Source organism: Lepisma saccharinum, chromosome 4 (genome assembly GCF_977018435.1).
Source record: "Lepisma saccharinum chromosome 4, izLepSacc3.1, whole genome shotgun sequence".
In the NCBI taxonomy this organism is placed as follows: domain Eukaryota; kingdom Metazoa; phylum Arthropoda; class Insecta; order Zygentoma; family Lepismatidae; genus Lepisma; species Lepisma saccharinum.
In genome coordinates, this window is record NC_139232.1 from 12,055,793 (window position 1) to 12,069,038 (window position 13,246).

At 39.4% G+C, this 13,246-nt stretch overlaps 1 protein-coding gene across 10 annotated transcripts in view; it reads left to right on the forward strand.

The window, feature by feature from the left end:
• The window catches only part of baz (par-3 family cell polarity regulator), a 459,446-nt gene that overhangs the window by 324,576 nt on the left and 121,624 nt on the right, over window positions 1-13,246 (forward strand). The window contains exon 1 of one of the 10 annotated variants that reach the window (XM_083120319.1): window positions 2,181-2,262. The exons of the other annotated variants lie outside the window; for them this stretch is intronic. Coding sequence (XP_082976445.1) covers window positions 2,218-2,262 — 45 coding nt within the window. The 5' untranslated portion in view covers window positions 2,181-2,217. Of the gene's footprint in view, window positions 1-2,180; window positions 2,263-13,246 lie in introns of those variants that run through there. 10 annotated transcript variants of the gene reach the window in all.

The window sequence follows — 13,246 nt, forward strand, 5'->3', positions numbered from 1 at the left end:
TGTAACAACTCTTTTAAAATCAAATAGTCACGCTTACATAATCAAAATTACGGTTATTGAAGGAGTACTCCTCAGTTCGGCGTAATCCGCCCCTTGGGCAAGAATTATAAATACTACCCCTTTTAAAAAATGGCCCCCGATTACCTTTTATTGTCTTTAACTTTTAAAACTAAGATTAAGAATGGTAATTACGAAATATTCTATTGAATCCCCCCCAGAACGCAGCTATGTAATTGTCCTTAGACTAGTCCTTAGTCCTAAGAAGTGTTGTGGGAAGAATGTTAGGTTAACTCCAATAAATATGGATATAAACTGTATTTTTAATTAGGTTGGGTTTATTTACTCCGATAAATAATGCGAATCAGTGAATTAATCCTGCTGGAATGGCGAAAACTGCGACTATGAATAGGACGTAGTGGAAATAGATTTTAACTAGGGGGCTGATTTTTGCATATTTAAAGGTTTTTTCCTTGGGGAACATTCATTTGCTTTCAAGCAACGGATTGATTCATTTTACTTGATTTAGAGCATTCTGACAAGGTTTTATAGTTCATTTAAATGCATATTTGAGTAGTTAACGCATATTTGAGATAACATAGTATGTTGTAGATTAGGCACACACAGGAGATGTAGTACGTAGAAATTTTCAGCGATAAATGTAGGGCCCGAGTCCTGGTCGAGCCTGCATTTTTCGCTGAAAATGTCTACGTAGTACGTATCCTGTGTGTGCCTAATCTACAATAATGAACATCTCTACGCTAGAAGGAACCAGGCAACGTCGAAGTCTACTGTGTTTCAAAGGCAACAGATCCTGTTGCGGTAGCACTGGCAGACAGTGGCGTCGCGTCCGGTTCGCATACGAGTGTTCACAATAATGTTTTTGTACTGAATGCAGATTTACCCCTCTCCCTTGTAACTTCATCTTCAATTGAAAAAGTGAGAATAAGAGTTCAATTTGCTTTCAACAATTTTCCCCCAAATTCACGCTATATTTGAAGTAATACAAAGAGGACCTAGGGGAAATTGTCCCTCTCCCCCTTAAAATCCACCAGGTGTAGCGAATTCTCGCTAAAATTTGCAACTAAGTAGCACAGACATTTTCGAGTCCCCCTAGACATGTCTTGTACATGCTGCACTCTGGTGCCGAATGTAAGAAGTATTTCCGTTTGCATCAGTGTTCGCACAGCGAAGTGAACATCTTCGGGGTATAGTGGCCAACAGCCCCTTAGCTGTCAGCTCTATGCAACACGCACAGCAATTGTGTTCAACGCCCTCCGTGGAACACCGTGGGAGTCAGTGTTACCAACTATCTAGGGGAGTTATCGACGTGAAGGAAGTAGTCTAAAAGTAAATTGTGTGTATATACTCGTACATCAAACATATAATTTTTTCGAATAAATATACGTATGTGTGTGTGTATTTAATATGTGTTCATGTGCTCATGCGAACATTATCAGGCGACGCGCCTGCTGGCAGAGACGATTCCACGCAGGTAAAGCAGCGATGGCGAAAGATCAGGTGAGGCCAGGCCGGCTCGGTAGCTCAGTGGTTAGAGCAATGGCACGGTATACCAGAGACCCGGGTTCGAGTCGTGGTCGAGCCTGCATTTTTCGCTGAAAATTTCTACGTAACATATAGTATGTGTCTTGTAAGACGATGTCTATGAGGAGTTTGCAAGAACTACTCCTGCAAGTTCACCTAGGAAATAGGAAGATGAATCTTAATATTCATATTATTGATGGGAAATAACTTGATTTGGATTCCATGTAGCAATTCATCTGACTTTATTCAAGCCCCAACCGAAAAAATCCTGCTAGTGTTAGAGTGTGACAGAAATTTGGCAACATCACAGAATGCTTTACTTCTGAAATGCAGATAAAGGATTCGTGACCCAATCGAGTCTGGAAGATTGACACGAGTTCCCAACACGAACTGCTACTCGTTTCCTTTTCGAAGAAGGTTTTGTCTTGACTGACAAAACAACGTTGCATGCAGCGTCGGGGGCATTGTTATGCGTGTAAATCCTAAATCTGGCATTGCCCTTCCTTGCAGCTAGTTTATGGAGAATTCCTATGGGGCCAAATGTCACTTTTCCTCGGTTCCTTATACTGCCTGAAGGCAATACGTGACTGGAAGAATCGAGGGGTGGGAAGGGTGGCGTGGTTTGCAATCAGCCTGGGAAGGGAAGTGCCAGTATCAGTGAGAGAGTGACTGAGAATGGCCAGTTGTGTAATTAGCGACATTGGAATAAGGTGGATTCTAGTAAGTTGTTTCTCTTTTGTCACTTTTCTGATTTCATGTTACTTTTCTTCCATATCAATTGTTTTTTTCACAATGATTTGATTTCATTTTGGTATTATTTGCTTTATTTTACTTACTATTTTATTAGCCACTTTTGGCTAATCGCGAAGTTGAGGATAAGTGATGATATGATGAAGGAACACTCATAAAGAACGGGTTCGAACGCGTAACTCCTGGCATCGTTGCGCCCATGTGCTAATTACTCCGCCACCGAGATCGGAGTAGTGATACGAGTCGCACCCTCTCATATCGAGTTGTTTCTCTCATAGCTTGAGTACACGACACTGAAGTGTAAACTGTGAGGGCTTGTATATTTAATGTACTTTTCCTTTTCTAGCAATTGCTTTCGTATTTATCTTATTTTCCGTTGCTTTTCTGCCACTTTCGGCTTATCGCAATGATCAAGATGAATGACGATTTGCTAGTATTGAAGGCTATTCATCAATGTTATATATAGTTATTATTATTATTATTATTATTATCTCAATAGGGTTACAATTAAGCCATACAACATTTCATTTAGAACAATATTAATACAAATAATGACTTGATACCCTATGTGATAAAAAATTATATACAAAAGCTACATCTAAGGAAAATGAGATGAATTTACATGAGTATACAGTATAAAGTGTTCTATAGTAGCAATGAAATAAAGGAAGTTTGAGAGTTATACACATTTAGAAGAAAGGAAAATGTAAGGATAGGGTGGGGGGGGGGGGTGAAGCACTGAAAATAATGTTACTGGAGTTAGAATTTATAGGCATGTGAACGTAGAAGACGACAGAACTGCGCTTTGCTGGTACTGAGTTTGAACTTTGTCGGGAGTGAATTCCAGGTTACCGCTGCTAAGTACGAGAAGGACTTCTGACCAAATCTGCTTTTGTTATGTTTGGGGATTGCTAGGTCTCTATGTAAGGACGATCTGGTGTTTCGGGTGCTGAACTCAGAACGGAGCTTAATCCTATGATGCAATGGAGATGATTTGTCATGTATACTATGGAATACCTTATTCAGGTAGATTTAATGTATTCTCCAAGTGACTGTGGGTATGTTGTAAATCTTGCTCTATTTATGTTGCACACAGTGCTCGAAGTGGAAATTCCTAGCTGAGGGGTTGCTTAGTGGGGATAGGGTGGGTGAATTCTTGTGTTGATCAACACGAGGAAATACAGTAGGTGGGGGATGCCCATGCAAATTATCTTACATGGGGGGATAGTATCCCCCCACTTCGAGCACCCATCGAGGCCGGACCTCCAACCCGAAACATTCGTTTAGGTGCTCATTCGAGTCCCATTAGGGGCATATTTAATTTAATCAGATCTCGCCTTAAAAGCGAGAGAGTTTAGTTCTAACAGGTGGCGAATGGATGATATTGAGCGAACAACTTTCCTCACAATTCATTGCGCGAAATCACGCCTTCCTCCGTATTTCCGGCAAACAGATCCGAGTTGAAAACATGCATATGGCCTTTGCCGAAGTGATTCAAGGTTTGATTTATCATGATTATATGAGGAATGTGTAGGCATAAATATCGCAAATTTTCTCGCTATAAGAAGGCCTCTCGTACGCTTTCTTTAACACTCGCGCGTCGTCACTTTGTAATCAAGGGGCCCCAGGTTCGATATCCAGTGGAGGCGCATGGCACAGTGGTTCGAATCGCACTTTAAACTGTAGGTCCAGTCCCGATTAGCCTTTCTGTGTATAAATATAAAGTTGACCTAAAACAACAATGAATAACACGCCACATTCCTCGGTAGTGCGCGACAGATGCCGATGTTACGACTTCCGTGTGACGGTAGGTACGTACTCGTTTTCCGCCAGAACTGCACTACTGTGCTCGGTGATGCAAAAATTTCCGATATAAAGTGAAAAATCGTGGGATATACCAATTTACATGTGGTGTCATGTAGCTGCTGGAATTATTCCATGTAAAATACGTACCATAATTTTCTTATGGATTTTTTTTTTTTTTGCAAAAAAAATGCACGTTATATGTGGGTCAATATGATACATTTTATTTTTGTAAGGCTAAGACACAAGAATGTTGATTTTCGCCACATTTTTGTTCTTTAAGCACAAAATGTGGTGAAATTCTCATAAAAGGCTACAATTCGCATTTTATGCCAAATTCGAGTAATTTTTTCGATTTCCAATGCATGAAAAATGTGTTCAACATTTCACTAAGCATACAAAAGAACGTTTTTGCAACAATTAACATTTTTCGTTATTGTAGCGTTTGCGAAAAATCAAGGTGGTGCCTAGCTATGAGTACTTTGGCAAACTTAATCTGAGGTGCTAAAATTATGTATGGAATTTATGACAGCTTGTCTCGAGGAAGGCAACATTTGGTGCCCATTGGGTGGAATATCGTAATTTCATCCGTGAAGGTCGGAAGAGTTTGGAATAGGCGTGTCTCTGTTTATGCTACGTAAAAGTCTCTTCGGTACGGAGCATATGGAATGGGGTCCAATGCTTGCAAGACATTTGATAATTCATCGTCATTTTCAGCATGAAAGTTAACTGCCCGTATATAAAAAAGAAAGTATATGTAAATTTTAGCTGTCGGCTTTGCTTTGGTCGTGACAGTCTGCGAATTTGGGCGGTCAGAGGTCACTAAATGACCTTCATGGGCGTTGTGTGTTTGCGAGCGAGATTATGCGTACCGAGTCGAAGACAATGCGTAGGTCTTCTTCTCTCCCCCCACATCATCCGTCATTTCTCGTAATAGCAGACCTAACACAGCTCGGTTACATTGTCAGGTGTTGCAGTACGGAAACACAATTGCATGCAATCTCTATTGAAATGGATACCACAGTCTGTAGTTATCTAAAGCCGCTGCTTCTTGGACATCGTATTGGTGCTATTAGAAGTCTGGTGTAAAAAAGAAAGCATTTATCCTACGTAAAAGTCTAGATTGTAAGATAAGTGTATTTTAAAAAGACTCTGAAGCTACAATTTTTAAAAAATTCAATTCAAATGGCAGACGGTTTTCAAAATGGCGTCTTAATACTAATTTCGTGGCACACACGTCATGTTTTTCAGCAATTCTTCACGTTTCTACCTATTTTTATCGCGCGTGTGTTCTTACTCACGGTCTAGTGTCGACTGCCGCGGCCGGACAATAATATATAAACCGTGACTCAGGATTTGTTTGAGTTTACATCCATAGACCAATGGTACGTCTCTAGTTTCTTAGGGGAAAGTCTTGAGAAAGTCGTCGTTATGCTGTACGTTGTTGGAATGATATGTAACAAATCCAAATTGAGTGATGTAACAAATCCAAATTGAGTGGGAGTGAATGAAGAGAGAGAAATATTTTTGCACATTTATACACCTAAATATCACTCAAAATTCGTATTGGGGGTACACGTTCATTTAATTTCCACGATTTTAATTTGATTGGGCGAATGGCTGGCCCTCCTACTTTTGAGCTTTCCGTTACCGACATAAAAAGACAACATTGAAACTTAGATTTCAATGCGTTTCTTGTTTTGTTTCTCTTCCTCTGTATAAATGTTCCTAATGTTTCTATCAATAAGTTCAATGTTAAGTTATTAATTAATAAGAAAGATACCGTTAGAAGAACCAAATTGCGTGCGTAGTTTATCCAAATGATACTGAACGAAGCCAAGGTTATATTAACGACAAATTTTCCGATCCATTAGATTGACAGCTATCATTGTCTTGCATCAATGAACGTCAACGTGATCAAAAGGATTGGGCTTTTACTGCTGTGATTTCTTAACCTCCTCCCATTTGTAATTGTTGGAAATTGATTGTATGATATAATCATTGCACTGTGCACTTTCCTAGCACGAATAATTACCCACACGATTAGTCGCCTTGTTTTTGTTATTCAAGGACCTAACATCCTTTGCCATCCAAATAGGTTGGAGTAGAGAGAACGTTCGTGGTCAAGGGATAGTGTTTGTGAAACTAAATTATGCTCTCAATATGCAAACACCAATGCCACTTAGGAATTTGTTGTGGAATGTGCATACCTTGGCTACTCTCAGGTTTGTATATTTAGGCTAAAAATAACCAAGCAATTCTTACCGAAGCGTCAGGTAGGGGCTGCCTTACCGCACAACGCGCTAGCAACCGTGCGTTCTGACGTCGCCGTCATTGTTAGGCTAAATGTCTTAAGGCGAAGGGGGACAATTAGAGACTCTCAGAGGTTTGTGGGAACACTGACCAAGGGAACGGATGAGGAGGCGTGGCTCAGCGAGAGCAGGCCAAGTGCACAGCTGCCTCCCTCGTCCACTTAGCGCCCAATATAATTTATGACTGTTGATGGGAGCGAGGGACAACCAAACAAGTCCGCGGTCAACTTTCTTGCAATCTGAGAAGGAAGCCACCAGATGGGGCCAGAGAGAGAACTTGCCCTGAGATAACTGGAACAAGTTCATGAAATTTAAATTTTGAGTTTGTGCTGACATTTCTAGACTTTCGTTTTCGGTATCCAGAAAGTGCAGAAATCATTTACGGAAGTCTGAAACTGACTTTGACAATACACGCGACGGTATTTTCAATTATTATTTTTTTCTATAGATCTTTCGACGCGTAATATTATGCATCAGGGATACCATGAAGGAGAGCAGAGAAAGTGATCTCCGTATGTTTTTCTTTTATAATAAGACCTCGATTCTTTTATAATAATAATGGACTCAAATATGAACTTTTCAACAATAAAGTATTATGAATTCAATTACAATTTTATGATTTGTAAAATAATAATATTAATATACGTAATACATATTTTCTTAACGACTGAAAGTCAAGACATGGAATCTTACTCTGCCACTCCTCCCTCCGCAGAAAAATCCTTCGGGTGCCCTAGGTCGTCTGAGGAATGAAATGAATTAACTTTACTCCTATTTTTATGTGATAAATCAAATAATAATGTATTTATGGTTTTGGGTGTTGTTCAAACCCCATAGCCTACATTACAGTTTACCAAAATCTCCAACGGGGAGACATTATCGAACAGTAAGTCTCCGTCTCGTCTCGATTTTACAAAGTTTGACTTGTTCTCGGTCCTGTCTCTATTTTCAAGAGTTTTCTCATTGGAATTTTGAATATTAAGATGTAACAAACTTGTACCAATCCCTTCGAGTTCTGAGATTTCGTGCGACTTTGGTTTAGGTTAATTTTTCAAAGGTCACACATTCTGATTAACCAACTATCCAACGAGACGAGAGTGTCGAACAGTAAGTCTCAGTGTTTTCAGTCTTTAGAGAAGCACGTCTCAACTTTGGTCTCGTCTTGGAAGTCAAGGAAAAGTTCCCCGTGCATGTAGCACCGTGCCGAGGAGGTACATTTAGTGGATGTGGGGGATAGGGCCCCACATATTCTCGATCTCGGCAGCTTTGGAGATGATGTTATCAGCATCACGCTGCGACCGCCTTTACCTCCCACGGTTTCCTCCAGGTAACCACTGATTTGAGGCTGGGTGAAAACCGGATCCGTTTTTAAGTGAGGACAAGGCCGGAAAAATTCCGACCTTAATCGAATCCGGGTATCCCGCGTGGCAGTCAGATACCATACCGACTAGTCTTGAAAGTCAGGTATCGAATATCAAACAGCCATCTCAGTCTCGATCGACTAGTCGCCAAAACCTGCCCTTCAGTCAACCGGTAAACTATCGTTTTCTACCGAATTATAAGTTTCCTGTCCTTCTCCAACAGTGCTGATTTGAAAATCGCAATCTAAAAATGTGAGCTATAAAGAGCGTCCGAAAAGTAAAAAACAGCCAAATGCGAAGAATACACACACAGAGAGAGAGAGAGAGAGAGAGAGAGAGAGAGAGAGAGAGAGAGAGATGTGTGTGCGTGTGTACAACCATTATATATATGCATAAATATTATATATACAGACATACACAACCACACACGCAGGGTGGACCAAAAGTCGCAATACATAGGAAAATAACATTTTGTTTAAGTTTTTCTATTTATTTATTTTTTAAAGTGTTCTTTCTAATGCGTGTTCATCAAGAGTGGAAGAAACGTGTTGCAAACCAATGGTAACCACGTAGAGGATATTATATGAATACATTGTTTCTTATCACAACATATTTATTTGTCCTATGTATTGCGACTTTTGGCCCACCCTGTATATATATATCAGCCACGTATCTAGAAATATGTTTCGGGGGCGTCCGAACGAAGTTTTTCAGGAATAATAATATTTAATAACAGTAATGTTTAAATTATTATATAAAATTAAATTAATACTAATTACAATATATAAATTAATATTATATTATTATTACACGATTAGGTAAAATGACTATAAGAATAGAGATATAACAGCGCATATTCATTACGTAGCTTATCTGTAGTTAAAATCGAAATAATTTACATAAAAACAAGTGACCTGGCAATGAAATTATGTCAAATATATAAATAATTGAATATTTACCGAATAACAAAAATGATGTTACATGTAGTTGGAGAAAAGTGAGTTTCTGATATATATTTTTTGCATAAATTATTTTGAGTAGTAGTGTACATAAATCCTCTTTGTAGTGTCATTCAAAGCCGTATGATCCCAATATAATCCTTGCCTTCTAAAAAGTTCAGAGGAAATTAATAACCATCGACAAATGCTAATATTTTCATTACTTCATTTGGGCGTCCAGACCCCCCCCCCCCTAAATACGTTCTTCCTGTTGTTCCAAGCCATATGATCCCAATATAATCCTTGTCTTCCAATAAGTTCAGAGACAATTAGAAGCCCAATATTCACGAAGAAATTTTACAGTTAATTGTTGGATTGGAGATGGTGTGGCAGATTGGATTTTAACGAAGTCGAAGTTCCTGTCCACTGTGCGTTTGGTCCTGAAGTGGCAGCCGCTCACTGATTGAGTTCATTTCACTTCGCTGTTTTTCCACTTTTGGCTAATCGCGAAGATGTGAAGATACACTCACAAAGAACACCCATGCCCTCACCGGGATTCGAACCCGGGATGAACCCTGCACGACGTGCTAACCACTCCGCCACGGAGGCCAGCATATGAACTGATCACATTGAATATTTCCGTCATGTGATGTAAAGTGAAGTTGTTGCGTTTTTTTCTCCATAAGGAATGAAGGGGATTCTATAAACATTTATTCATCATGATTTTCAAACATAGTGTATTGCTAATGAATTAGAAATCGCTTACACTTGCAACATGGGGAGAAATTCACACTATATCATGTGGTATGGTTATATTTTATTAGCAGTACCCATTCCGACGATGTAGAAATAAATGTACACCTGGTACGAAACTGCCAAGTCTTCTAATATATGCAATTAATATGAACATCAAACCCAAATATGCACCAAATGTTTTAAATCGAGTCAAATGAATTAATTCGTTGACAGCATGTGGATTTTCCTCAAGGAAAAAAAAAAAATATGCAAAAATCCGCCGGCGAATCATCATCACTCATCTTCATCGTCGACATTAGTAAAAAGTGGCAAAAAAAACCCAAAGGTAAATAGCAAAACTTTAAAAACCAAGCGCCCGACCCTGTGGCCGAGTGGTTAGCACATCGCGCTGCGACGCCAAGGGTCCCGGGTTCGAATCCCGGTCGGGTATGGTTGTTTGTGAATGTCCATTTTCATCCATTTCATCATTTCATCACTCATCCCCATCTTCGCAAATTAGCCAAGAGGCACAAAACGCGAAGTAAAATAAACTAAATCAATCAATCAATCAATTTAAAAACCAAGCGGGACTCCAACCAAGTATAAAAAATTGAAGTACTGGCCTGGGTTTGTAAATAAAGATACAGAAGGTTCGAAACATGTAGGGGAATTCGTACCTGTAAGTCCCATGACGTTACTAACATCTTATACTAGCACGACGCCCTCTCTTTTTACTCTTGGAAACAAATGATTTTCAAATTACTTTATAAATGTTGACATTCCTACAGTAGCAACCAATGTCCCGGATGTTAGTTCCCCAACAAACTTTCACCCCGCTTACTTCTTGCCTTTGTCCTTGAAAATGTATCAGAAACAGGTAACTTTTGTTACAGTGACAACAGTTAGAAAATAAAGTATCAGTGAATATATATATTCAGTGTTCGAAAAATCTTCTTCAGAGCTAGGCGCCAAGAAACCACCTACTAGAAATTGTGCATACTACAAGAAGCTGAGCCGGCCCCCGTGGCGGAGTGGTTAGCACATCGCGATACGAAGCAAGGGGTTACGGGTTCGAATTTCGGCCTAGGTGTGGATGTTTGTGTGTGTTCATTCATCAATTTCATCATATCACTTATCCCCATCTTCGCAAATTAGCTAAAAGTGGCACAAAAGGCGAAGTAAAATAAAGGAAGTCAATCAAAAATCGATATAAGAAGCTGAACATCACCGTATTCAAAACATCGCTAAATCGTGTGAGAAAGCTGGAAATGGGGGGGGGGGGGGTTGGAGGACAAAGAGTAAGAAATTGTTACTGATTCTATGTAATGTTCACAACGTTGATAAAAAAATCATTTGCTAAATACGTTGATAAAAAAATTGCTAACTTACGCTGTACTGCAATTTGAACTTGGAATCTTTAAAATTTCGTACATGCAAACTTAAAGAAAACGACAATACTACAGCAAAATATCACAGTCGCCAGGCTGAATTTTTTAGTCGCCATGGCGACCTGGCGACAGGGATTTTTCGAGCCCTGTATATATATATAAAATAACCCATGGCTTAACAGCCCTCGAAGGGCCTTGGCCCTCTCTCCCATACATATATACTATATACAGTATATTAATAATTACTTACAGATTAGGGGTTAATTAAGTAATAACATAAGAAAATTGGGTTTAATTTTGTAAACGCATTGGAAATTGAAACTGATTATCTTTTGTTACAGTCACAGAAGTTAGGAAACAAAAATACTGATATGTATCATCTATCAGTGTAAACGTTAGATTCTGGAGAATGCCTGGATAATTTGCCCATTCTTCGCAAATGAGGAGTTTATGAATAAATGATGCAAGGAAAGCGGATATTTTTCAGAAAAGGATTGATACACACACATACATACATACATACATAGAGAATGAACTTCGATGGAAAACATACCACTTACAAGTTTTCTGAAGTGCAATTTAGATCCACTTTATGCTCAGGTAGGCAAATCGGGACTAGACCTACAGCTTGAAATAGGATCGAAACCACTGTGTCATGTGCCTCCAGCAGGAATCGAACCTGGAGCCAGGTCACTGGCACTGTCACGCTTAGCCAGTCGATTGTTCCTCAAGGACTCATCGGTTATGACGCACAAGCGGCTACAATCAGTACTCCTTGAAAAGCATAATGTATGAAAAATACACGAAAAAATCTGACAAAATTTGTCTATTTGTGGATCACTGTATGAATCTGTTTGAAATAGTTCCCTTGTACGAAGAAAAAGTAAACATAGTATTCGATGGAATTCTGATCATTTCCAAAGCATTTCCATGATGGAAAGTAAATTCGGCAAAATACAGAGCATTCCCTGACATTCGCTATGAGACTCGGCGGAAAGCGGCCCGGCATCGGCGCTTGTCTTTCCCGGTGAATGGATCCGCGACAGTCGCTTATATTAAACCTCGTAAAAAAGTTTAGAGTAACAGGGTCAGTTCTGAATAAAAGTGGAAAGAAAAATGGGAAAATAAAGTATACAAAGACAATCCGCACACCATCCGTGAGTTAAAAGATAGTATTGTACAAAAAATCGGGAGAATGACAGTAGACGAACTTGCACGTGTAAATGTCAATTTCCTTCGGAGATGCCAGGAATGTGTTGCAGCAGAGGGACATCATTTTCAACACCTTCTGTAGTCAAGGTTAGTACACAATATGAAAACTAATTTTAATAGCCGATTCTAGCGACTGTCGCTGACCCGTTCACCGGGAAAGACAAGCGCTGATGCCGGGCAGCTTTGCGCCGAGTCTCGTAGCGAATGTCAGGGAATGCTCTGTAGTAGTATGCTTGAAAGTAGGAAATGTAAAGTATATTTTTTTTTTCGTTTTAAACATACGTTCAGTGTGAAATTCACATTCAGTTATAGCAAAATAAACATTCAATACACAAAAACCTGTCTATTTATCGTCCGAAGTCACAGAGCATCCCAAAATTATCTGGACAATTTGTTCATGGAAATTAAAAAAAAGCCCTGTGAACAAAATAACACAGTTTTATTTCCCACCCCAGCACTAATAAATCGTCGTTCTTGAAGCAGAGGTGTCCCATAGTTTAATATATATTGTGCGGAAACGAAAAATTGCAATGAGGAGAGGTACAAGTTACAGTAAAACAATAGTTAAACAATACAATGGTAAACCAAATGAATATCGATATAATGTAAATATGTACTGTATTTGTTCGGTTACATATACATTGAGACAAATCCATGAAGAATTACATAATTATTATAATAACTCCATGCCTCTCCTGCATTCTGCCCGTAATTTTCCAGGCTTGTTCAAGTACGTTACTGCATATTACAAGAAACTGTATAATATGTTTCCTGATTTTCTACCTGAAATCTATTCCCTGTGTCTGCTTTGTTTTTCTACCGTCTCTACTTTTCAGAGCTTCCAGGGCCTTCTTGCCTGTCGCGAATCCCACCCTGCAAGCTTGTTTACTCTGGAGGACCCTTCAGAAATATTTTTCCTCTAAAACGAACATGTGTTTCTCGTTCGGTGACCAGTAGACAGACCTCTTCTCGCCCCTCCCCCTCTGCCCTCCGCGACGAGCCTCGAGGGGTGAAGCGTGTGCCGGGGTAGCTGTAGCAGATAGGTAGAAATTTAACATTACGCATATGGGAGAATTACTTTACTGGTTCTCTTGGGAATATCAAACTTCCGATAGCGGAAAAAAACATATGATGGGGTAGAGGATCCATTGAAGATTATATTTTCAGAAGGAAAATACAAAACTCCCATTGGTTTAGCCGTAACC